A 27,216-nucleotide genomic window follows, 5' to 3' on the forward strand; every position below is an offset into this window, starting at 1 on the left:
GCATATATGTATATATGTATGTATGTAAGTCTGTTTTTCCTGAATGTGTACCAAAAGCATGTAGTTTCCTCAGAGGCCAAAAGAGGGCTGTGAAGCCCTGAAACAGGGTTGTCAGTTGTCAACTGCCCTGTGGATGCTGGGAATTGAACCTGGGTCCTCTGGAAGAGCGGCTCTTGTCTTTACTGCCTATCCTTGTCTCTAGTCCCTTGGTTTTTTCTTTTGAGAGGTGATGCCATGTAACCCAGGTTAGCCTTGAGCTCACCATTTGTTGAGAATCCCTTAGGTTTGTCTCTCAAGTGGATGAGCTATGGGGTTTCTTTATTTGCAGAATCCTGTGTTTTGTATTTGTGTGCATGTGTGGTAATCTGAATGTGAACAACTTCCCATAAGCTTGCTCAATGGTTTGTGGAACTATTTTGGAAGGATTAGGAAGTGTGGCTCCATTGGAGGAATTGTGTCACTGTCAATAGGTTTTTAGATTTAAAATACTTGTAATTCCCATCTCTTTGCTTCCTATGTGCAGACCAAGATGTGCACTCTTCACTGTTCCTGTCTCCATGTCTTTGCTCCATCCTATTGACTCTAATCCTTTTAAGCCATAAGCTCAATTAACTTTAATTTTCCATCTTAAGGATTTTCAAGACAGGGTTTCTCTGTATACATATACATACATAGCAATGACTGTCCTGGAACTGGCTCTGTAAACCAGGCTGGCTTTTCCTCAGTTCTGGCCGATTGTGTCTCCACGATGTGGCATCAAAGGTGTGCTCTGCCATTGCCTAGCTTTTACTAATTGTTATTCTCTCAAGATTTTTTGTGTGTTGTTAGTATGCATATATGTATGTTTGTGTGAAGTATACCATATCCCCTGGAACTGGAGTTACAGATGTTAGCTGCTGTCTGTGTGCTAGCAATTGAACCCAGGTCCTCTGGAAGAGCAGCCAGTGGTCTTCAGTTGGTGAGCCATCTCTCTAGCCCACATGCCCTTGGTTTCAAAAGTGTTTTGAGAGAAAAAAATTGGTCAAGAATTCAAAAGAGAACAGTGAAGAGAGGTATATGGGAAGGTTTAAAGGAGGAATTGGTGAAGTAATAATTACAGTCTCAAAAAAGTTTTTTTTTTTAAATTTTAATTTGCCACAAGATTTCTGCAGTAATAAGCTGCCTACATGGTCTGCTCATCTGAGTCAACCCTATACCAATGAAATGACAGATGTCACAGCAAAATGTGCGTGCCTGTGTATACACAAGTGCGTGTGTACATTTAGCCATAGTTTTTCTTTCAGAGATAGGTTCTCTTAATGTAAACTGGTTAGCCTGGAAATAGCTCTGTAGACCAGGCTGGTCTCAGAACTCAGATCTTCCATCTGCTTCTGACTCCTTTAGTCAGGATGAAAGGTGTGCACCACCAAATTTGGCCTCTTCACTGCTTAGAATCACTGAAATCGCCAACCTGTGCTTGCAAATAGACCTTTATTATCATTGAGGAAAACAACACACAACACACCCAGTTTTCAAGAGCAGACGTTCAAGGTATATGCTATCAGACAGCAGGGGTTGGGACTATTAGTCATCACTAAAATTATGCTCACATCGTCGCATAATGTTTCAATAATGAAGCTGCAAAAGAGGAAAAAAAACCAAGATGTCAGTACTCAAATGGGAGTGAGGTTTATCAACTGATAATTAAAGGACTGTCTTTTCATCACAGTCCTGAGTCTGTTTAAAACTTTTAAATACTTTTTTGTTTGGGGCTGGAGAGATGGCTCAGTGTTTTGTAGTACTGACTGCTCTTCCAGAGGTCCTGAGTTCAATTCTCAGCAACCACATATTGGCTCAAAACCAGGTGTAATGGCATCTGATGACTTTTACTGGTGTGTCTGAAGACATTTGCAGTGTACTTATATACATAAAATAAACAAATAACAATATACTTAGTTGTCATGTGTGTAGGTGTCCACTTGTGTGAGTGTGTCTGTGTGTTTGTGCTTGAACATGTATGTGCCTGTGTGTACCTAAATGGGTATATGCCTATGTATGCATGCCTGTGAGTGTGCATGTGTGACTACACACATGTATGCTTGTATCCATGGGTATGTGTGGCTATGTGTGCTTGAATGTATATGTGTGAGTGTGTTTGTGTGTGAGTTAATTTGAGTGCATGTGTATGCTCCTATGAATTGAGTGAGCAGACAATAACTTGTGTGAATCAGTTCTCTCCTTTCACCAATAGGTCCAGAGACTGAACTTCTCAGGCTTGGTGGCATTGCCTAGACTGCTGAGTCATCTCAGGTTAATTTTGAGTAACTGTGCACATTGGCTAAGGACGACTATCATCCATGGCGTGAGTTCAAATCCCGGCCTTTTGCAATTGATCTCTGCCCCATTTCTCAATTCTCAGTTGTTCAGTACATTTCCTAGCTTAAGAAAAGAGAGAGCAGCAGGGTGTGATGTTTCAGACCTATAAATCACGTCAACTTGGGAGCTGAGGCCAGGGAATTGACAGAGTTTGAGGTTAGTCTAGGCTACCTTGTCTCAGAAAAAACCCAAAAGATTTAATTCATAAATTTATTTCAAAATTGAATTCTGTTCCCTTTGCTAAACTTGGTCCACTCAGGGTGAATATAGCAGTGCATCCCCTCTGCAGTAGGGCCGTGAGATGGTGGGGCTCATGTCAGTCATTCTGTTCTTCACTACTGAGATAAACCTCTAATAGATCACTCAGAAGCTCATAAGTGTAAGGCCTGCCCTGGACAATGACACAGCCTCTGCCCGTGACCTTGCAGACTCTAGCCAAACCTGATGTCCACACCCTTATCCTGCTTTGCACTGAGATGGTATAAATGGTGCCCCTACCTCTCTCCACCTGGCATGTGGCAACACAGGAAACTCCCTGAAGTTTGGGGGTAAAGTTCTTTATCAGAGTTCATCCTTTACATGTGGAAGACCCAGGATTCACTCCCCAAGCACAAGAACGACAAAGCACCTTCCCCATACTGGTAAGTCTACAGAGAGTCAAAAGCAGGTCAAGACCAAATACATTAAGGTCCAACCATTGGCACTAGATTCAAGAAGAGCAAGTTTCTAATAATTAAACCAGAAATGTGAAATCAGACAGACATTCCACCTGATCACCTATAGACCGACAGACCCCAATGACAGGGGATATTTCAGCACATCATAGAAGCCAGAAGGACATTGTAGAGCCCTTTTCAAATTCTGAAGGAGAAGAAACTAATACCAATTTAAAAATCTGAGACTGAGTGAAAGGGAAGAGGTTCAGGATTCAAGGCAAGCCCTGGATACATAAAATTTGAGGCTAGCCTTAACTACATAGCATTTAGAGTTTACACAGAGAAATCCATAAGGTGGGGGGACTCATTTTTTCTTTTACTTTTTTTGGGAGGAGATGGGTTAAAGGTGTCTTGCAAACTGGCAATCAACTTTTGGTTCAGCAGCCTGAGTGCAGGGTTTGGGGACTGTAACACCACACCATGACCACTGAAAAGAATTTCAATGAAGGCAAGTAAAAGTCAAAGGAAGATAGCCAAATGGAGATGATGACAGCTCACTGATGAAGGACCCCAAGAGGGGGTCGCACTCAGGAGAACCCATGCTGCCATTAAACACAAGATATGAGGATACGGTCCCTGCATTTCTACTGTGGGCCCGAGACCCTTAACAACTTATGTGCTGTGTTCCCAGAACTAGCTGTTCTTTCTCTTCCCTCCCTTCCTTCTTTTCTAATATATAATCTTGCTCTATAGCCCTGGCTGTCCTGGGACTCACTATGTAGACCAGGCTGGCCTCAAACTGACAAGATAGCAACTTGGCTGCCACCTTACTGCTGGGATTAAAGGTGTGTGTTGTGCTTAGCCAGTTCCTGTGTGTGTGTGTGTGTGTGTGTGTGTGTGTGTGTGTGTGTGTGTGATGATTTTGCAATGAACTCAATCTGGCTGCTAAACTTGCTAAATAGCAGAAGATGACCTTAAACTTCTAGGCCCTCCTGACTCTACTATTTACATATTATACATTTACAGCCCATTGTCTGTTCTGTGTGATGCTGGAGATCATAAATTTAGTCCTATCTTTTCACAGAAAGTTCTACTTTCTTTTAACAATGCATTTTTTATATAGAACTCTTTAATATGTTTAACATTGCTTTCAATACATTTGTGTGAAGGTTTCTGTCCAATGCCCTGGAACTGGAGTTATAGACAGTGTGAGCTGCCATGTGATGCTGGAGATTGAACCCAAGTCTTCCAGAAGAGCAGTCAAGCTCCTTACTGCTGAACCAACTATCCAGCCCCAGAAATGTTTTAATACTAGTTTCCAGTGTAAGTCAAGAAGCAGAGCTTACGCAGACGGTGGCTGATATCTCCTATTTAGTAGTCGATAACACTTCCTTAGCAGCAGGCTTCTCTCCTCCCATGCATATACATCCAAAGAACCATCATTACAGGTGACAATGACATGAACAGGGTCCTTCAAAGAACATCCAAATGTGAGTAGGCTGCAGTCAATGTCAGATAAAAAGACAGGGAGAGGGCCTAGGAGATGGCTCATCAGGTAAAGGCACTTGCTGAGCAAGCCTGGTGCTCTGAGCCCATGTAAAGGGAAAACGAAAGAGACTGACACCAGGAAGTCTGCCTGTGAACTCTGCAAGTGCTCACACACAGACAAATGCATACGTGCACACCCCAACAGTATGAAGTTTAAAAAATATAAATCTATTTTTTTTCAGCCACACTGTGTGGAAAACATTCCAAACTTACCACCCATAGTTTCCAGATCTCTTCTGGGCAGTACTGAAATGTCTGCAGACGGAGACCATTTATGTCGAAGAGCAAGAGAGAGGATCCAGTTGAACAAACAATCACGTCCTTATCACTGACTCCAAAATAGTCTGGTTTCCCCTCACGTTCTGCCAGCGAGAAGCTGGCTGTCAAATATTCTGTATCAAACAACAGAAATATAGAGGCATTTTTTTAAAATCATTTAAGTAAGAGCAATATCCTTAATGCTTACTGAAAAGCATATCCCTCCTTCCATGGCATGCTAGTCTGAAAGAGACAATGAAAACAGTCCATTGGTCTCTCAAGTTCATGTCCTGTGAAGTCCATGTCCATGACAGTGTGGATACTCAGTAGCCTAAACATTGTAAAAAGACAACTGTACTGGGAAAGAATAGTAGAACCCAGTCCCTAGTGCATGACAGAAATGAAGTCTCCTTGAGAAAACTGTAGATCACTATTGTAGTGCCCAAGTTCACATCTGGACAAGGAGCCTCCTTCTCCCTTCATAAAAACATCATGTAGAGAATTGTCGTAATGTTATCCACAATCAGGTATAGTCCAGTGGATCTCCAAGTTTGAGGCCAGCCTAGTCTACAGAACAAATTCCAGGTTAGCCTTGGTTGCACAGAGAAACCCTGTCTTCAAAGACTAAAAATGCAAAACAATGACAAGCATTTATAGCTTACTCTGAGCACTTGTGGGAGACACAGGAGAAATGAGGATTTCTTTTACAGATTGGTTTTACATTATTATGTTTGTGTAGATATTCTTGCCAGAAGCACACATGTGGGGGTCATGGGGACAACTTGAGGGATTTGGATCTCTCCTCCATCCTGTGGTACCCCAGGAATTGAACTAGGTTGTCAGGCTCCGTAGGTAAGTGTATCTATCCTCTAAGCCAGTGCTTCTCAACCTTACCAATGCTTCCTACTGAACTGTAATACAGTTCTCATGTGGCAGTGTGGGGAGGGGGGTCTGCCCTACCATAGAGGTACTTTCATTGCTACTTCATAATGGTAATTTTGTTACTGTTAAGATTTGTGAGTTAAGTATTTTTTTGAGGATAGAAATTTGCCATAGGGTTCACAACTTATACGTAGAGAACCATTGTCCTAAACATTTTGCCACCCCATAATATAGTTATTGTTTCTTGTCATTTGGGGTTTTTGCTTTTGAGACAAGGTCTCACTATGCACCCATAGCTAACCTGGTACTCACTGCATAGATCTGGCTGACCTGGAACCTGGAGAATTCTACTTGTTTCTCCTCCTGAATGTTGGGTTTTAAGGTACACACTGCAAATTCTTGGCCCTTATTTTAATTTTTTTACTTCAGTGTGTGTGTTTTTGTACAAATCTGTGTGTGTGTGTGTTTGTGTGCATATATGTATGTATGCACACATCTGTGTGTGTGTGTGTTTGTGTGCGTGCATGTATGTATGCACACATCTGTGTGTGTTTGTGTGCGTGTATGTATGTATGCACACATCTGTGTGTGTGTGTGTGTGTGTGCGTGTATGTATGTATGTACACATCTGTGTGAGTGTGTGTGTGTATGTATGTATGTACACATCTGTGAGTGTGTGTGTGTATGTATGTATGTACACATCTGTGAGTGTGTGTGTGTATGTATGTATGTGCACATCTGTGTGAGTGTACGTAGGCATGTGCACATGCTAAACCATCTTCTCAGCTCCATCTGTTTTGTTTGTGAGACAGCAGCCTCTATGCAGTTTTCCTGACTCAGAATCCTGATTTTGGGACATATGACATCATGTCTGGCTTGAGAATTTTGTAAGGTTTACCTTGAATAGTTACTTTGTTCCCGATCCCTTCCAACTTCATATCAAATGTGTCAAACTTTGTGTTGTTTTGGGGTGAAACTGTGGAGATCAGGGTTATCCTGTCTTCCCTTCTTGGGGTCCAGAAGACTTTTCGGATTAGTGGAACTTCAAGAACGGTAGACACAGGGGCTGAGAATTCTGATGGCCTCAGTAAGCTGCTCATGTAAAACACCTGCAGAGAGTATTGCCCAGTGAAATTAATGAAGAGTAAATATCTGAAGCCTGGCACAAGCACACTTAAGACAAGTGGCTTTCAAAATAAACCCAAGAGTGGTTGCATCTGTTCTTCACCCAGGACAGGGAGGAACAGTCATTGCTCCCACTAAGGGTCAGAAAAACTCAGCCTCTTCCTGCCCCTCCCATCACATTCAGAGACAGAATGGAGTCCCTGACTCAGGTCATAAGGTCCCCAGGTCATCCTACCCCAATGGATATATCTGGCAGAGCTTGGTTAAATACATTTTCCTTGTGCAGAGGACTAGTCCTGGGCTGTTCTGGACTTTTTTTTTTTTTAAATGAGGCATTGAGACTGTCATACTGTAACCCAGGCTTCTTTGAATGTATATCAATGTATAAAACTAAATAAATATGCATGGGCCCTCAGGAGTACATGAACTCTGCACAGACCATTGCTCTCCCAGTACCTAACAACCAGGCACCAGAGAGCTGGCAGTTAAGAGAGAAGGCAGTATATAAAGCATTGGGTATGGTAGCACTTATCTGAAATGCATCAGCCACTGTTGATCATGTCAGCCAGTGATTGAAAATTGCTTTCTATCCAGCAAAGGTGCCTGGTGACTGTTATTTCACCTGCCTTCATCCTTTGGCTGAGCCACATTTCAAGGACACTTCACTAATACACATTTGCCATTGTGACTGGTCATGTGACTGCTATCAAGCACATTATTCTTCCTTGACTATAGGTTGGCTTTTCTTATGATAGGGCTTAGGGAAGGAGGAGTGGTTTGCCCTGAACTCCTTGAGGACTGGAATTTCCCACTGTCTCCCACCTTCACTCTGGTGTTGCTAGAAAACACCTACCTTTATCAAGTCATGTAGGCGTTTCCCCATCAGAAAGACCCATTTCTTCTGAGGAGAGCAGTAGAGTTCATCAATACTGTATGGGAATACATTCACCTTGGAAATGAGGTATAAGTCAGGAATCCTAAAGATGTAGAGATTACCACAGACATCTCCTACCTGAAATCAGAGCAGCAGCACCTGGTCAGTGGGGAAAGGTTAAGTATGGAGGAAGAAGTGTTATCTGCTCTGAGATTCACCACTGTGTCTCCAAGTCCAGTAAGGAGACCCAGAGCGGTGTCCAGCCTGCCTTACAGAGTGTCTACACAAATCCCTTTGGATTAAGACTCTCTAGACCTGGGGGATGACTCAGTATGTAACTGTGTGTGTGTGTGTGTGTGTGTGTGTGTGTGTGAGAGAGAGAGAGAGAGAGAGAGTGAGAGAGAGAGAGAGACAGAGACAGACAGAGACAGACAGACAGAGACAGACAGAGACAGAGACAGACAGAGACAGAGAGAGAAACAGAGAGACAGAGAGAGTTTATACATAGATGCACATGCAGGTAAAATATTCACACACAAAATAATTGTTTTTCCCTTTTGAATTTTGAGAAAGGATTTCTCTATGTAGCCCTGGCTATACTGGAACTTGCTCTGTAGACCAGGCTAGCCTCAAATGCAAGAGATTCATCTGCCTCTGTGACATGTACCACCATGCCCTGCAGGATTTATTTTTAAAGAATCTTTTGTAGGGCATGCTAGCTTAAATCCCAACACTCAGAGGGCAGAAGCCATCTAATCTCTGTGAGTTAGACTATCCTATTCTACCCAGTGAGTTCTAGGCTAGCCACGCCTATATCATTATACTCTGTCTTAAACTCATGAGGTAGGTAGGGTGTGTCAAGATTTTCTACCCTAAAACACTCTTCCCCAGGTCTCACTGGGCCATCAGCATTATCCATTTTCTGTATATGTGATAAAATTCACATTTTTCTCTACTGTCTCTAAACAAATTCATGGATTCAGGAGTAAAAAACATTTCAAAGACAAGAAGATATAAAATCACTTAGAAAAAGTGTGTGTGTTCTTGTGCTTTTTATTTCTATACTTAAGCATGTGTATGAAGATTATATACTGGGACATAGATGGAAACCAGAGAAGGCTGCCCGGTACCCTGTTAGATCACCCTTCTTCTGATTTCCTGAGAGAGTCTGTTATTAAACCTGGAGCTAGGTTGTCTTGGCTAGCAGCCATCTAGTCCCAGTGAACCTTGTGTTTTCATCCCCAACAACACTGGGGTTATAGGCACATTTAGCCACATCCCACTTTTTATGTGAGTGCCAGGGATTTGAACTTAGGTCTTCATGCTTGCACAGAAAACACTGCTACCCACTGTGCCACCTCTCCCCAGATCCCAGGAAAGAACTTTAATATGTCAAAGGCTAAGCGATGGTCATATTTATGATATACTGTGATTGACTCTGAGTGTTTGCAGATACTCCAGGAAGGTAAGTTGAGATCTGACAGTAATGGGACCTCAAATTTGCTAGTGTTTTGTTCTGTGTGACTATTCTCTATTTGGTGGTGGTGGTGGTGGAGTGCTTGTCACTTACCAAGACAATTGGGCCATCCTTAGTAAATTCAGCTTGCAGTAATTGACAGGAAAAGGACAGGGCTTTAGTTGCCAGAACTTCCCTGTTGTGGCAGTCCCACAATTTGATAGTTGATTGCATATCTACAGTGACTGCAATGTGCATCTCAGGGAGGGTAGTCATCTGCATGATATAGGAGGGCTGTACTGGGCTTACCCAGGTCATAGCACCCTGGAGAACAAGATCATCATTATTTCTGAGCATCTCCAGTTCAACTGCTTTCACCTACCAGGTTCATTGGAAACCTTGACCAGACTGGAATCCCTTCTTACTTACAAGAAAAGAATATGCAATTTCTAAGCATCCCTCACTGGACATGGTAGCATAGATCTAGAATCCCAGTCTTGGGAGGTAGAGGCAGGAAAGTCATTAGTATCTTGAGGCCAATCTGGTCTACAATGTCAAGATGCAGGCCAGTTGGGACTAGTATTACAAGACTATCTCAAAAATAAGTAAATAAAAGTAAATAAACACAGGGCTGCAGAGATGGCTCAGCAGTTAAGACTACCAGCTGTTCTTAACAAAAGGAGCTTGGTACAATTCCCTAAACACCCAGTGCAGCTCACAAGTGTCTGTAATTCCACTTCCAGGAGCTTTGAATCCCTCACATGCAAATACATGCAGTCAGAATAACTTTGTACATGAAAATAAAGAGAAACACAAAGAAGAAAATCAAACATCTATATTATTTGTGGCAGGATTGGACAGGGAAACAGGACACATACATTATGTTCAGAGGGGAGCACACACTCACTATAAAGACCAGAGAGAAGAACATGGCTGCCAAGATGGCTCAGCAGGGAAGTACACCTGCCACTAAACCTGATGACAGGAGTTCAATCCCCAGGAACCACACAGAAGGGGAGAACCAACTCCCACAAACACGCATGAAGAACATTCAGCAGCCCCGTGCTCAGAGCCAGTTCACCTTTTACTACAGTGCAGCAGGGAGCATGGGCCTCTCATCAATTCTAGTGGGGATAGGGGTGTTTTTGTTTTTGTTTTTGTTTTTGTTTTTGTTTTCTTTGGTTTGGTTTTTTGTCTTTTGAGTCAGGGACACTCTATACTCTGGCTCTCCTGAAACTCTCTATAGAAACCAGGCAGGATTCAAACTTGCCTGCCCCTGCCTCCTGAGTGCTGGAGTTAAAGACCTGGCTTACCACTTCCGGCAGTATTAAGTTTTACAACAAATGAAACAATCCTTTTCCCAATGAATCAATTCAAACTTGATTATTGTATCATCAATGCAATAATCATGGCAAATGAGAAAAACAGGTCCTCTTTCAGGATTTCCTTTAGGTTAAAAATAATTAAGGGGCAGGAGAGAAGGCTCTGTGGTTAAGAGCACTTTCTGCTCTTTCAGAGGTCCTGAATTTAATTCTAGGAACCACATGATGGCTCACAACCATCTATACTGGGATCTGATGCCATTTTTGGGCATGCAAGTGTACATGTAGATAGAGCAAATAAAATAAATAACTGTTTTTTAAAAAGAAATCATACACACATATGCACACACACACAGTCGACTAGCAGTAGCATCAATGACAAAAATCCAAGAGAATAATTAACTTTAGTAAAATACTCTATGCAGCAATCAATAATTATTTCTAAGTCCTAGTTCCATTTGCATGAAAATTATTAATAACCAATCCTTCCCTCCACATGCAATCTCTTCTTTGAAGAATCTATCACTAAAATGTGACTTGCACTTTGACTCCTTTGAAAGGCAACCTGTTGAAGACCTCATTACCATACAGCCATGACTCAGTCTCACATGGCTGAACTCCCACTACACTCCTGGCTCCCTCTGCCAGGTAGGATGATGATGCACCACTGGATCCTGCCTAGCACTTAGGAGGCAGAGGTAGGAGGGTCCCCATGAGTCCATGGTCAGCCTGAACTCTAGGATAGCCTGATAGCATCCTAAACAGCCTCCTCCAATCTACCTGACAAAACCTAAACCAAACAAAATAACAAACACTCTAAAACCTCCAACCCCAAGATCATCATGTTCATTGTGTTACATTTCCAGTGTGCTATAGGATAAAATGTTTCTAAACATTAAGACCATAACAAAATAAAAACCCCTTTGCTGGGTATGTTGGGCCACCACATTAGTTCCAGCACTTAGGAGGCAGAGGCAGGCAGATCTGTTGAGTTGGAGGCTAGCCTGACCTACATAGTTCCAGGTAAGACCTTCTCCCAGACAAACAGAGCCAAGCAACCTCAAGAATGGATTAATGTTCATTGCATTAGGCTCTGTTACCTATTAAAATAGAATATAGTTGAGAGAGCAAAGGATAATCAAGGAACTCACATGGAGAGTCTGCGCAGGTGAGAGTGTGGCCTACAGAAGCCAACAGCTTCTGGGACAGACAGAAGCACTTCAGATTCTGAGACAGACCCCGTTTCTGGCTCCAGACATCTGGGTACCTTCCCTGCCAGAGGTGAGGTGACTGCCCCGCCTAGGAGGGCTTTCCTGCAGCACCTGGGGGAGCCATCTTGGTTCCCGGATCCCTCTGAGACTAGTCTGCGCAGGTGAGAGTGTGGACTACAGAATCTAACAGCTTCTGGGACTGGCCCTGTTTTGGTCCTTCATCTTGTGCCAGGAGGCAGGTCAGAATGCCAGATATCTGTGCACCTTCCCTGCAAGAGGAGAGCTTGCCTGCAGAGAGTGGTCTGACCACTGAAACTCACGAGAGAGTTATCTCCCAGGTTTGCTGATAGAGGCTACATAATCCTGAGAGGAACAACCTCTAACCAGAGACAACTATAACAAGTATCTCCAGAGATTACCAGATGGCGAAAGGCAAATGTAAGAATCTTACTAACAGAAACCAAGACCACTCACCATCATCAGAACCAAGCACTCAATCTCAGCCAGTCCTGGGCAACCACACAACACCCGAAAAGCTAGACCGGAATTAAAACATATCTCATGATGATGGTAGAGAACATCATGAAGTACTTTAATAACTCACTTAAAGAAATAGAGGAGAACACTGCTAAAGACTTACAAGTCCTTAAAGAAAAAGAGGAAAACACAAACAAACAGATGATGGAAATGAACGAAACCATACTAGACCTAAAAAGGGAAGTAGACACAATAAAGAAAACCCAAAGTGAGGCAACACTGGAGATAGAAACCCCCGGAAAGAAATCTGGAACCATAAATGCAAGCATCACCAACAGGATAGAAGAGATGGAAGAGAGAATCTCGGGTGCAGAATATTCCTTAGAGAACATGGGCACAACAATCAAAGAAAATGCAAAATACAAAAAGATCCTAACTCAAAATATCCAGGAAATCCAGGACACAATGAGAAGACCAAACCTACGGATAATAGGAGTAGATGAGAATGAAGATTTTCAACTTAAAGGGCCAGCAAATATCTTCAACAAAATTATAGAAGAAAACTTTCCAAACCTAAAGAAAGAGATGCCCATGAACATACAAGAAGCCTGCAGAACTCCAAATAGATTGGACCAGAAAATAAATTCCCCCGACACTAATAATCAGAACAACAAATGCACTAAATAAAGATAGAATATTAAAAGCAGTAAGGGAAAAAGGTCAAATAACATATAAAGGCAGGCCTATCAGAATTACACCAGACTTTTCACCAGAGACTATGAAAGCCAGAAGATCCTGGACAGATGTTATACAGACCCTAAGAGAACACAAATGCCAGCCCAGGCTACTACACCCAGCCAAACTCTCAATTACCATAGATAGAGAAACCAAAGTTTTCCACAACAAAACCAAATTCACACATTATCTTTCCACAAATCCAGCCCTTCAAAGGATAATAACAGAAAAAAAAAAAACCAATACAAGGACGGAAACCATGCCCTAGAAAAAGAAAGAAAGTAATCCCTCAACAAACCAAAGAGAAGACAGCCACAAAAACAGAATGCCAACTCTAAAAACAGAAATAATAGGAAGCAACAATTACTTTTCCTTAATATCTCTTAATATCAATGGACTCAATTCCCCAATAAAAAGAAATAGACTAACAGACTGGCTACACAAACAGGACCCAACATTCTGCTGCTTACAGGAAACCCATCTCAGGGAAAAAGACAGACACTACCTCAGAGTGAAAGGATGGAAAACAATTTTCCAAGCAAACGGTCTGAAGAAACAAGCTGGAGTAGCCATTCTAATACATAATAAAATCGACTTCCAACCCAAAGTTATCAAAAAAGACAAGGAGGGGCACTTCATACTCATCAAGTTATAATCTTCCAAGAGGAACTCTCAATTTTGAATATCTATGCTCCAAATGCAAGGGCAGCCACATTCATTAAAGACACTTTAGTAAAGCTCAAAGCACACATTGCACCTCACAAAATAATAGTAGGAGACTTCAACACACCACTTTCATCAATGGACAGATTGTGGAAACAGAAAATAAACAGGGACACAGTGAAACTAACAGAAGTTATGAAACAAATGGACTTAACAGATATGTACAGAACATTTTATCCTAAAACAAAACCTTCTTCTCAGCACCTCATGGTACCTTCTCCAAAATTGACCATATAATTGGTCACAAAACAGGCCTCAACACATACAAAAATATTGAAATCGTCCCATGCATCCTATCAGACCACCATGGACTAATGCTGATCTTCAATAACAACATAAATAATAGAAAGCCAACATTCATGTGGAAACTGAACAACACTCGTCTCAATGATACCTTGGTCAAGGAAGGAATAAAGAAAGAAATTAAAGACGTTTTAGAGTTTAGTGAAAATGAAGCCACAACATACCCAAACTTATCGGACACTATGAAAGCATTTCGAAGAGGAAAACACATAGCTCTGAGTGCCTCCAAAAAGAAACTAGAGAGAGCACACACTAGCAGCTTGACAATGCACCTAAAAGGTCTAGAACAAAAAGAAGCAAATTCACCCAAGACGAGTCGACGGCAGGAAATAGTCAAACTCAGGGGTGAAATCAACCAAGTGGAAACAAGAAGAACTATTCAAAGAATCAACCAAACGAGGAGCTGTTTTTCTGAGAAAATCAACAAGATAGATAAACCCTTAGCCAGACTCACTAGAGGCCACAGGGATAGCATCCTAATTAACAAAATCAGAAATGAAAAGGAAGACATAACAACAGATCCTGAAGAAATCCAAAACAACATCAGATCCTTCTACAAAAGGCTATATTCAACAAAACTGGAAAACCTGGATGAAATGGACAAATTTCTAGACAGATACCAGGTAACAAAGTTAAACCAGGATCAAGTTAACGATCTAAATAGTCCTATATCCCCTCAAGAAATAGAAGCAGTCATTAATGGTCTCCCAACCAAAAAAAGCCCAGGACCAGATGGGTTTAGTGCAGAGTTCTATCAGACTTTCAAAGAAGATCTAATTCCAGTTCTTCACAAACTATTCCACAAAATAGAAGTAGAAGGTACTCTACCCAACTCATTCTATGGAGCCACAATTACTCTTATACCTAAACCAGAGAAAGATCCAACAAAGATAGAGAACTTCAGTCCAATTTCCCTTATGAATATTGATGCAAAAATACTCAATAAAATTCTCACTAACCGAATCGAAACACATTAAAACAATCATCCATTCTGACCAAGTAGGTTTTATTCCAGGGATGCAGGGATGGTTTAATATACGGAAATCCATCAACATAACCCGTTATATAAAAAAACTCAAAGACAAAAACCACATGATCATCTCGTTAGATGCGGAGAAAGCATTTGACAAAATCCAACACCCATTCATGATAAAAGTCTTGGAAAGATCAGGAATTCAAGGCCCATACCTAAACATGATAAATGCAATCTACAGCAAACCAGTAGCCAACATCAAAGTAAATGGTGAGAAGCTGGAAGCAATCCCACTAAAATCAGGGACTAGACAAGGCTGCCCACTCTCTCCCTACTTATTCAATATTGTACTTGAAGTCCTAGCCAGAGCAATTCGACAACAAAAGGAGATCAAGGGGATACAAATTGGAAAAGAGGAAGTCAAAATATCACTTTTTGCAGATGATATGATAGTATATATAAGTGACCCTAAAAATTTCACCAGAGAACTCCTAAACCTGATAAACAGCTTCGGTGAAGTAGCTGGATATAAAATAAACTCAAACAAGTCAATGGCCTTTCTCTGCATAAAGAATAAACAAGCTGAGAAAGAAATTAGGGAAACAACACTCTTCTCAATAGTCACAAATATTATAAAATACCTTGGCGTGACTCTAACTAAGGAAGTGAAAGATCTGTATGATAAGAACTTCAAGTCTCTGAAGAAAGAAATTAAAGAGGATCTCAGAAGATGGAAAGATCTCCCATGCTCATGGATTAGCAGGATCAACATTGTAAAAATGGCTATCTTGCCAAAAGCAATCTACAGATTCAATGCAATCCCCATCAAAATTCCAACTCAATTCTTCAACGAATAGAAAGAACAATGTGCAAATTCATCTGGAATAACAAAAAACCTAGGATAGCAAAAAATCTTCTCAAGGACAAAAGAACCTCTGGTGGAATCACCATGCCTGACCTAAAGTTTTAATATAGAGCAATTGTGATAAAAACAGCATGGTACTGGTATAATGACAGAAAAGTAGATCAATGGAATAGAATTGAAGACCCAGAAATGAACCCACACACCTATGGTCACTTGATCTTCGACACTGGAGCTAAAACCATCCAGTGGAAAAAAGACAGCATTTTCAACAAGTGGTGCTGGCACAACTGGTGGTTATCATGTATAAGAATGCGAATTGATCCATTCCTATCTCCTTGTACTAAGGTCAAATCTAAGTGGATCAAGGAACTTCACATAAAACCAGAGACACTGAAACTTATAGAGGAGAAAGTGGGGAAAAGCGTCGAAGATATGGACACAGGGGGAAAATCCCTGACTAGAACAGCAATGGCTTGTGCCGTAAGATCGAGAATTGACAAATGGGACCTCATGAAACTGCAAAGCTTCTGTAAGGCAAAAGATACCATCAATAAGACAAAAAGGCCATCAACAGATTGGGAAAGGATCTTTACCTATCCTAAATCAGATAGAGGATTAATATCCAATATATATATATATATATATATATATATATATATATATCAAGAAGGTGGACTCCAGAAAATCAAATAACCCCGTTAAAAAATAGGGCTCAGAGCTAAACAAAAAATTTTCACCTGAGGAATACGGAATGGCTGAGAAACTCCTGAAAAAATGTTCAGCATACTTAATCACCAGGGAAATGCAAATCAAAACAACCCTGAGATTCCATCTCACACCAGTCAGAATGGCTAAGATAAAAAAATTCAGGGGACAGCAGATGCTGGCAAGGATGTGGAGAAAGAGAAACACTCCTCCACTGTTGTTGGGATTGCAAGCTTATACATCCACTCTGCAAATCAGTCTGGCGGTTTCTCAGAAAATTGGACACGGTACTACCAGAGGATCCCACAATACCTCTCCTGGGCATATATCCAGAAGATGTTCCAACTAGCAAGAAAGAAACATGCTCCACTATGGTCATAGCATCCTTATTTATAATAGTCAGAAGCTGGAAAGAACCCAGATGCCCCTCAACAGAGGAATGGATACAGAAAATGTGGTACATTTACACAATGGAGTACTAATCAGCTATTAAAATGAATGAATTTATGAAATTCCTAGCCAAATGGTTGGACCTGGAGGGCATTATCCTGAGTGAGGTAACCCAGTCACAAAAGAACTCAAATGATATGTACTCACTGATAAGTGAATATTAGCCCAGAAACTTAGAATAACCAAGATATAAGTTACAATTTGCAAAACACATGAAATTCAAGAAGAACGAAGACCAAAGTGTGGACACTTTGCCCCTTCTTAGAATTGGGAACAAAACACCCATGGAAGGAGTTACAGAGACAAAGTTTGGAGCTGAGACAAAAGGATAGACCATCTAGAGACTGCCATATCCAGGGATCCATCCCATAATCAGCCTCCAAACGCTGACACCATTGCATACACTAGCAAGATAGTGCTGATAGGACCCTGATATAGCTATCTCTAGTGAGACTACACTGGAGCCTAGCAAACACATAAGTGGAAGCTCACAGTCAGCTATTGGATGGATCACAGGGCCCCCAATGGAGGAGCTAGAGAAAATACCCAAGGAGCTAAAGGGATCTGCAACCCTATAGGGGGAACAACATTATGAACTAACCAGTACCCCGGAGCTCTTGACTCTAGCTGCATATGTAATCAAAAGATGGCCTAGTCGGCCACCACTGTAAAGAGAGGCCCATTGGACTTGCAAACTCTATATGCCCCAGTACAGGGGAACGCCAGGGCCAAAAAGTAGGAATGGGTGGGTAGGGGAGTGGGGGGGAGGTTATGGGGGACTTTTGGGATAGCAATGGAAATGTAATTGAGGAAAATATGTAATAAAAAAAATATTTAAAAAATGCAAAAAAAAAAAAAACCCAAAAAAACAGAGACACTGAAACTTATAGAGGAGAAAGTAGGGAAAAGCCTCTAAGATATGGGCACAGGGGAAAAATTCCTGAATAGAAGAGCAATGGCTTGTGCTGTAAGATCGAGAATCAACAATTGGGACCTCATAAAACTGCAAAGCTTCTGTAAGGCAAAAGACACCGTCAATAAGACAAAAAGGCCACCAACATATTTGGAAAGGATCTTTACCTATCTTAAATCAGATAGGGGACTAATATCTAATATATATCAAGAATTCAAGAAGGTAGACTCCAGAAAATCAAATAATCCCATTAAAAATGGGGCTCAGAGCTAAACAAAGTATTCTCACCTGAGGAATACGGAATGGCTGAGAAGCACCTGATAAAATGTTCAGCATCTTTAGTCATCAGGGAAATGCAAATCAAAACAACCCTGAGATTCCACCTCACACCAGTCAGAATGGCTAAGATTTAAAATTCAGGTGACAGCAGATGCTGGTGAGGACGTGGAGAAAGAGGAATACTCCTCCATTGTTTTTGGGATTGCAAGCTTGTACAACCACTCTGGAAATCAGTCTGGCGGTTCCTCAGAAAATTGGACATAGTACTACCGGAGGATCCTGCAATACCTTTCCTGGGCATATATCCAGAAGATGTTCCAACTGGTAAGAAGGACACATGCTTCACTATGTTCATAGCAGCCTTATTTATAATAGCCAGAAGCTGGAAAGAACCCATATGCCCCTCAACAGAGGAATGGATACAGAAAATGTGGTACATTTACACTGTGGAGTACTACTCAGCTACTAAAAAGAATGAACTTATGAAATTCTTAGGTAAATGGATGGACCTGGAGGGCATCATCCTGAGTGAAGTAACCCAATCACAAAAGAACCCACCAGATATGTACTCACTTATAAGTGGATATTAGCTCAGAAACGTAGAATACCCAAGATATAATTTGCAAAACACATGAAACTCAAGAAGAATGAAGACCAAAGTGTGGACACTTTGCCCCTTCTTAGAATTGGGAACAAAACTCCCATGGAAGGAGTTACAGAGACACATTTTGGAGCTGAGACAAATGGATGGACCATCCAGAGATTGCCATACCCTGGGATCCATCCCATAATCAGCCACCAAACGCTGACACCATTGCATACTCTTGCAAGATTTTGCTGAAAGGACCTTGATATAACTGTCTCTTGTGAGGCTATGCTGGGCCCTATCAAAAACAGAAGTGGATGCTCATAGTCAGCTATTGGATGGATCACAATGTCCCCAATGGAGGAGCTAGAGGAAGTACCCAAGAAGCTAAAGGGATCTGCAACCTATAGGTGGAACAACATTATGAAGTAACCAGTACCCTCCGGAGCTTGTGTCTCTAGCTGCATATGTATCAGAAGATGGCCTAGTCAGCAATCATTGGAAAGAGAGGACCCTTGGTCTTGCAAACTTTATATGCCTTAGTACAGGGGAATGCCAGGGCCAAGAAGTGGGAGTGGGTGGGTAGGGGAGTGGGGGGGGGGAGCGTGTGGGGGACTTTTGGGACAGCATTGGAAATGTAAATGAAGAAAATACCTAATTAAAAAAAAAAAGAAACACACATTGAGGTTCCAGCATTTACCCTGTTCTCTCCACCAATGGCTCAGCAGTTGGCAGACTCAGGAGTCAGAGTACACAAGAGAAGAAATTCTTGCATAAACCAGCAGGGACTGCACAGTGGGAATCTGGTGTCATAATGCTGAGACAAGCCAGGAGTAATGTTCTCAAGAACCACAGGCATGGCCCGTCCTGTGTTCTTTCCCAGTGGTGTTAGGGTCCCCACCATCCCTCTCCCAGGTCATCATATGGGCCCCTAGCACTCAGAAAACCATATCTACCTGCACAGCTGTGCTGCAGCCAGGTCAACAATGCTGCCACAGCTCTAGCCATGATTCCTACCCTAAGTCAAACAGCCCAGGAAGGTTCCAGGCAAACTATGCTCATGGCATCTGCATGGCATTGAAACAATGTCAGGAAGGTAGATCAATGGAATAGAATTGATGACCCAGAAATGAACACACATAACTATGGTCACTTGATCTTTGACAAAGGAGCTAAAACCAGCCCGAAGAAAAATAAGATAGATTTTCAACAAATGGTGCTGTTTCAACTGGCAATCAACATGTAGATGAATGAAAATTGATCCATTCTTAACTTCTTGTAAAGCTCAAGTCCAAGTGGATCAAGGACCTCCACATAAAACCAGATACACTGAATCTAATAGAAGAGAAAGTGGGGAAAGTCTCGAACACTTAGGCATAGGGGAAAAGTTCTTGAACAGAACACCAATGTCTTATGCTCTATGATCAAGAATCGACAAATGGGATCTCATAAAACTGCAAAGCAATTGTAAGGCAATTGACACTGTTAATAGCATAAACCAGCAACCAACAGATTGTGAAAAGATCTTTACTAATCCTACATCCAATAGAAGGCTAATATCCAATATATACAAGGAACTCAAGAAGTTAGACTCCAGAGAATGAAATAACCCTATTAAAAATTGTGGAACAGAGTTAAACAGAGAATTCTTTACTGAGAAAACTCGAAGGGCTCAGAAACACCTAAAGAACTGTTCAACCTGAAAAAATGTTCAACATCCTTAATCATCAGGGAAATGCAAATCAAAACAACCCTGAGATTCCACCTCACACCAGTCAGAATGGCTAAGATCAAAAATTCAGGTGACAGCAGATGCTGGCGTGGATGTGGAGAAAGAGGAACACTCCTCCATTGTTGGTGGGAGTGCAGGCTTGTACAACCACTCTGGAAATCAGTCTGGCGGTTCCTCAGAAAATTGGACATAGTACTACCGGAGGATCCAGCAATACCTCTCCTGGGCATATATCCAGAAGATGCCCCAACTGGTAAGAAGGACACATGCTCCACTATGTTCATAGCAGCCTTATTTATAATAGCCAGAAGCTGGAAAGAACCTAGATGCCCCTCAACAGAGGAATGGATACAGAAAATGTGGTACATCTACACAATGGAGTACTACTCAGCTATTAAAAAGAATGAATTTATGAAATTCCTAGCCAAATGGATGGACCTGGAGGGCATCATCCTGAGTGAGGTAACACATTCACAAAGAAACTCACACAATATGTACTCACTGATAAGTGGATATTAGCCCCAAACCTAGGATACCCAAGATATAAGATATAATTTGCTAAACACATGAAACTCAAGAAGAATGAAGACTGAAGTGTGGACACTATGCCCCTCCTTAGATTTGGGAACAAAACACCCATGGAAGGAGTTACAGAGACAAAGTTTGGAGCTGAGATGAAAGGATGGACCATGTAGAGACTGCCATGTCCAGGGATCCACCCCATAATCAGCATCCAAACGCTGACACCATTGCATACACTAGCAAGATTTTATTGAAAGGACCCAGATGTAGCTGTCTCTTGTGAGACTATGCCGGGGCCTAGCAAACACAGAAGTGGATGCTCACAGTCAGCTAATGGATGGATCATAGGGCTCCCAATGGAGGAGCTAGAGAAAGTAGCCAAGGAGCTAAAGGGAACTGCAACCCTATAGGTGGAACAACATTATGAACTAACCAGTACCCCGGAGCTCTTGACTCTAGCTGCATATATATCAAAAGATGGCCTAGTCGGCCATCACTGGAAAGAGAGTCCCATTGGACTTGCAAACTTTATATGCCCCAGTACAGGGGAACACCAGGGCCAAAAAGGGGGAGTGGGTGGGCAGGGGAGTGGGGGTGGGTGGATATGGGGGACTTTTGGTATAGCATTGGAAATGTAAATGAGCTAAATACCTAATAAAAAATGGAAAAAAAAAAAGAACTGTTCAGTATCCTTAGTCATCAGGGAAATAAAAATCAAAATGACCTTGAGATTCCACCTCACTGCAGGCATTATGGCTAAGATCAAAACCTCAGGTGACTGTAGATGCTGGAGAGAATGTGGAGAAAGAGGAACACTCCTCCTCCATTGCTTGTGGGATTGCAAGCTGGTACAACCACTCTGGAAATCAGTCTGGTGGTTCCTCAGAAAATTGGACATAGTACCACCTGAGGACCCAGCTATATCACTCCTGGGCATATAGCCAGAATATGCTCCCAAATGTAATTATTACTCATGTTCCACTATTTCATAGAAGCCTTATTTATAATAGCCAGGAGCTAGACACAACCCAGGTGTCCCTCAACAGAGAAATGCATACAGAAAATGTGGTATGTTTACACAGTGGAGTACTATTCTCAATCACTCTTAATTATAGAATTAATGTGTTTCTCATAGTAAACTATATTATCAACTATAATATTCACATGGTCAAATTTTAAAGTTTCTTTTGTCTTTTAGATGTGAAGTTAAAATATCTTCATGATATATATATTCTTTCAGATAGAAGAAAATATCCACTGTTGTTCTTTTTGCTCCACAAAAGGTTTTGTCTTCCTTAAACTCTTCTTTTTTTTAACCCTTTTTTATTAGATATTTCCATAAACTCTTCTTAAAATGTGTTCATGCTGTTAATAGATTTATCTCTTTTGTAATGTTATGAGCTCCCCGTACTCCACTCAGATCCACCTCCTATAAATCAAAGAGACTCAATCTAGATAATTACACCTGCCAATCAATGGCCTAAGTTCCTACCTGTTGCCTGTTTCAGAGGCTGGGAATAATCTGTTCCCTGAGATTGGGACTCCCTTCACCCCAACAACCAAGGTCTAAGGATTTCTTATGTACACCTAAGAACATTTCTTTTTCTCCCAAAATTACTTGACATTATTCTCTTCCTCAAATACACATAAGTGTTTCAGCACCTTGCTATATCCAGGTGTTTACTAAAATCTACATCCAGGACAGCTCCAGAGAAGCAACCCACAGATGTGTCAGCACCTGCTCTCACAGACACGGATGCTTCTACTGGACCTGCTCCTCCCTACCCACAGACAGTACCACAGATCCTGGACAGCAAGGAAACAAGAGACTCTCCTAAGACTAGACCAACACCTGATACCAATTTTCCTAGTTTTTCCAGACATGTGGCCCCAAAGTCAGCAGAAAGCAACTAAAGATCACAATGACCCTATTCCTGATTCACCTTTGCTTCTTTCTCGTTTCTCCTTTTAAAAATTAAACCAAATTGGAGGCATGTTAGCATTTCTTTAGAGCTCAAGCCAACAGTTACTGGGCAACAACCAGGTTGGCCTGGCTTGCTATAAAAAGAGCTGTTTGACCACACCTTGCTCTCTTTGTCCCTTCTGATTCTTTACTCTCCTTAACCCATTTTCCCTCTTTCCCCTTCCCCCTTCCCTCTCCCTCTCTACTTTTGCTGACCTGCCTCTCCTCTCTCCCCTTTTCCATTTCTCCCTCTCCAGCTTTCCCTCTCTATACTCCTTTCTCAACTCTGCTTCACAGAACCTACATAAATTCTATTCTTCACTATACACATTGTATGTCTCCTACCTCAGGGGAAGGGATGTCTCAGCATTTGCCTGCCCGCTGATTAACACCTCCCACCTCACTATATTTGCTCTACAAAACATATCCTAGCCTTTTTAAGAATACAACACAGTCTACTTCTTTCTCTGTCTACCCTGGACTGTCCTAGATGTCTCTGGCCATTCTCTCATATGTATAAAAACACCTTTATCATGTCATTGAGCAGTAATGTCAACAGTTTATTTGCTGTACCCTCAACAATAGCATGAAAAAAAAATCAAAGCACTTCCAGAAAAGTCAGGGACAAGACAAGTATATCCACACTTCTACTCTCAGTTATTATGGTGTTGTTTCAGCTAGAACAATAAAACAAGAGAAACAAACAACAGAGAGGCCAATAGGAAAGAGAAGCCAGAGTTTCTTCATTTGCAGACACTATGAGGCTGTATTTGGAGACTCTATGATTCCTCTGGAAAACTCTGAGAACTGATAAACTCCCCCCAAATTGGCAGGCTACAGAAATAACATGGAAAAAAAGCAGTGCCCTTCCCATGCAGCACTAAACAAAGTGAAGAAGGATCAGGGAAGCCTTCCCATTCACAGCAGCCTGGAACACCACCCTGAAGGGGTCTGCTGGACATGGTATACTCTTTTGATTACAGCAGGAAGAAGTTAGCAGATCTCAGAATTCGAGGCCAGCCTGGTCTACAGAGTAAGTTTCCCTCAAGGCTCTTACAAAGTGAAATACTGTTCCAAACCAGAAAAACAACAACAAACAAACCCTGATGGTTCAGCAGTACAGAACAATTAATGCTCTTGCAGAGGACCCTAGCTGGGTTCCCAAAGCCTACACAACACGTGACAGCCTCTGGTCTCTGCCAGCTGGCAGCACCCATAAACTAACACAGGAACACATACATATATAATCAAAACTATGTCTCAAAAAAAAAAAAGAGAGAATACTTAGGAATAAATCCAACTTTGAATGAGAACACACTCTATGATGAAAACTTTGAAACACTGACAGGCCCTGCACAGATGGCTAAGCAGAGGACTGGAGTTCAGTGCCCAAATGCCCAGTGTCCACAGCTTACCATCATATGCCATTACAGTTTTTAAGGGACCTGGCACCCTCTTGTGACCTCCACAGGCAGCAGACACACATGGATTACACATACATATATCCCCTGAAAACACTCATACATAGAAAATAATTCATTCTAAAAACAACAACAACAAAAAGAAGTAGGAAGAGGGAAAAATCACGTGTGGTGTTGCAATGCTTTGACTCAAGCACATGGGAAGCCAAGGTAGATGGATCTGTATGGGGACTTCCGGGACAGCCAGGTCTGTACAGGGGAATCCTGTCTCATCATCCTCAAAAACAAAAACATGAAATTAGGATTCATATGAGAGTAACTTTTGCTACTTGTCAGCCAGACTCACCTCGTGAATATCCCAGGTAGAAATCCTGTTCACGGAAGTCACCATACAGATAGCAGACTTCCCTTGTCCATTTCTTGTTAAGCCATGCCTGGAGATATAACATGGATGTGCCCAAAATTCTGCAAGGAAACCCCAACAATATGTGGACACAAGGCAGTTGAGGGGCAACTATAACTGAAGGAGGTATGTTTTACTTCCCTCTGCCATGAAGAAGGCTTGCATAACAGCTGTGGAAAGGATGAAGAGAGAGGCAGCCATGCACACTACAGGCTGGTTGTTGGTTCAGATACATTCTTTTTTTTTTTTTTTTTTTTTTTTTTTTTTTTTTTTTTACTGTTTCTATAGATAAAAATTGGGCACTGGGGCCTGGAGCTATCACTCCTGGGCAGAGTTCTAGGTTCAGTTCCTAGAGGCCTATAAACCATAAATGTACTCATTTGGAGGCAGAAGGATCAAAAGTTCAAGGCCATTCATATTTGTTACATGAAGGGTTTGAGATCAGCATGCCGCCTATACAAGTCTCATGAAGTTAAGCAGCAGACCTTGAATTTCAGCCAGCCTAGTCTACAGATAAAGATCCAGGCTCACCACAGCTATGTAGTGAGACCTTATCTCAAAAGAAAAACAAAATATAAAATTCATGCCTTCAGGAGAATGGATTCCATAAAGTTGTCTTCTGACACAGAAACACTGTGCCATGTATACACCTCACATACAGAGACACTAAAAATAAATGTAAAAAATTTCAAGTCATCTCTACATCAGAAAACTGTTTGAGGAAGGATTTGAAAAAGTTAAATACTAAAGCCTATTTGGTAATTTCCCCAATAAATTCTCTCTAGAATCTGGGAAGGGTATGAAGCCTTTAGGTAAAGAGAATGATAGGGCTGGTTTTAAGATGTTGAGCAACCAGTCAGTAGATTACAGATTGGTTCCAAGGTAGATTACTACAACAGCCCCATCCTGTTAAACTACATTTCTCTTCTTCTTATTAAATGAGAATGTAGGACTGCACAGACTGGGCAAAACAAAGGGGGTATCTCTTATAGAGTATCCAAGCTTATACCAAACTTCACTGGAATTTCCTTGTAAGTGAAATCTTCTGGCTTTGCCCGGGATTTGGCATGTTCTTGCCATGTTCTGTAAATGAAGAACTGCTTCCATGTCTCTTTGCCATGGAGCGGTAGGGTGACCATGTCACAGTAGAACCATCTCTTCTGACACAACCTCCTGCAATGCACAGTTGCAATCCCATCAGGCTGACCCAAGTCACCTCACCTTAGAGCCACTGTGAGCAAACATTTATTCACTAACCATCCTCATGCAGCAGAGGTCCAGGCCCAGAATCAGAAGGCCTCTTCTTCCCTCTCAGCCCCATCTTGTCCCCTCTTCCCATCCCACACTGCCCGTCTCCTTACCTCCACAGGACATCACTGCTTGCAAGTTCATTCCAGTTCTATGGGAGAGAAAAGAATCCTTAAACCAACAACTGCCTCCCTCTCCTGTTCTCAATTTGTTCTGGGCTGGGTCTACACAGGTTAATCAAACAGTCCTAGCTCTGCAGGTTAAGCCAGCCTGGGTAGACCTACCCCAGCAAACACAAGTCACCTTCTGAGGGCTCAGAGGAAGGAGGGCCAGTCTCCAAAGGTTTGACAAGGAATATCAAGGATGTCACATATTAGCAAGACATCTCCGCAGGGTAGCCTGTTCCATTCATTTAGTAGAATTTTGTTATCACTGTTATGGCTCTGATACAGGTTGTCTAGTCAACTAGGCTGGTATTCAATTCATGTGGTTGAGCTTGACCCAAACTCCTGATCTTCTTGCTTCCACCTCACAAGTGCTTTAATTACAGACATGTGCCACTAATCCTACCTCAATTAACCAGTTTTGAGGTCTTCATAGTGGATAACACTAACCCACAAGCAGTAGATATGTCTGTTTGCTATTCTGTAGGATGGAGCTACTGTTGGTCAAGAGAAGCAGCTGAGTCTCCAAGACACTAATGTGTCAGAGCTGAGTAGACAGGTCTGAATAAGGTAAGTTTAAGGAGGGAAAGAAAGAAGGAAGGATGGAGGAAAGAATGAAGGCAGACTGTGTGAGTGTGATGCTGGGGTATCTAAGACTGCAAGACTGAGTGGGAAAGGTCAAAGGGCCTCATGTTGGGTGCACCGAATGGAGGAGTTCAGCCAAGGAGCTTTTACCTTGTTCACTTGGGCAACCTGTAGCAAACTGTAGGCATCCAGATAGGAGAGGATTTTCATCATAGGCAAACTAGGTAAATAGACCTCCATCTTCTGTGGCCTAAGTCCACACTGACTCTTCTTTCTCCTCCCAGCTTGCTCTGATTTTAAAGACTCGACCAAAGATTTCACAGGATTGCCGACCACAGCTCATCAGGATTTGACTGGAGCAAGCTGCAGCTGTGTAGACGCTCAGCCTGACTCCCCTTCCCCTCTCACTGGAGTCAGATGCACTCAGCTGAGAGTGCTCACACCTTAACTCACTGCACAGTGATTTTCATTGCGTAGATGAG

General features: G+C 41.9%; 1 protein-coding gene across 6 annotated transcripts; it reads right to left on the reverse strand.

The window, feature by feature from the left end:
• Positions 1–1,110: 1,110 nt before the first annotated feature.
• Positions 1,111–27,005, reverse strand: Fbxw22 (F-box and WD-40 domain protein 22). 6 transcript variants are annotated; one of them, NM_001014395.2, is made up of 10 exons: positions 26,885–27,005; positions 26,099–26,136; positions 25,747–25,910; positions 24,681–24,799; positions 9,269–9,478; positions 7,678–7,836; positions 6,598–6,808; positions 4,773–4,951; positions 4,358–4,482; positions 1,117–1,617 (listed from the first exon to the last, which is right to left on the reverse strand). In NM_001014395.2, exons 1-10 carry the CDS (start codon positions 26,972–26,974, stop codon positions 1,512–1,514), a joined length of 1,401 nt encoding a protein of 466 aa, NP_001014417.1. In that variant the 5' UTR covers positions 26,975–27,005; the 3' UTR covers positions 1,117–1,511. The 6 variants fall into 6 exon arrangements, 5 of the variants coding, with proteins under 5 accessions (XP_011241286.1, XP_006512240.1, XP_017168942.1 ...); XM_006512181.2 differs by having other exon boundaries at positions 1,300–1,450; positions 26,885–26,991; XM_011242984.1 differs by lacking the exon at positions 25,747–25,910 and having other exon boundaries at positions 1,111–1,617; positions 24,681–24,768; positions 26,885–26,990.
• Positions 27,006–27,216: the final 211 nt, after the last annotated feature.

Source organism: Mus musculus, chromosome 9 (genome assembly GCF_000001635.26).
Source record: "Mus musculus strain C57BL/6J chromosome 9, GRCm38.p6 C57BL/6J".
In the NCBI taxonomy this organism is placed as follows: Eukaryota; Metazoa; Chordata; class Mammalia; order Rodentia; family Muridae; genus Mus; species Mus musculus.

What these genes read in the sequence shown, in the direction of transcription:
- Fbxw22 (NM_001014395.2), bottom strand. Translation starts at nt 26,974, where the DNA reads ATGGAGGTCTATTTACCTAGTTTGCCTATGATGAAAATCCTCTCCTAT. An exon ending in AGCAGTGATGTCCTGTGGAG is followed by an intron (nt 25,911 to 26,098) that starts GTAAGGAGACGG and finishes TGTGCATTGCAG; the next exon opens with GAGGTTGTGTCAGAAGAGAT. An exon ending in AGATCTGGAAACTATGGGTG is followed by an intron (nt 4,483 to 4,772) that starts GTAAGTTTGGAA and finishes TGTTCTTTGAAG; the next exon opens with GACCCTGTTCATGTCATTGT.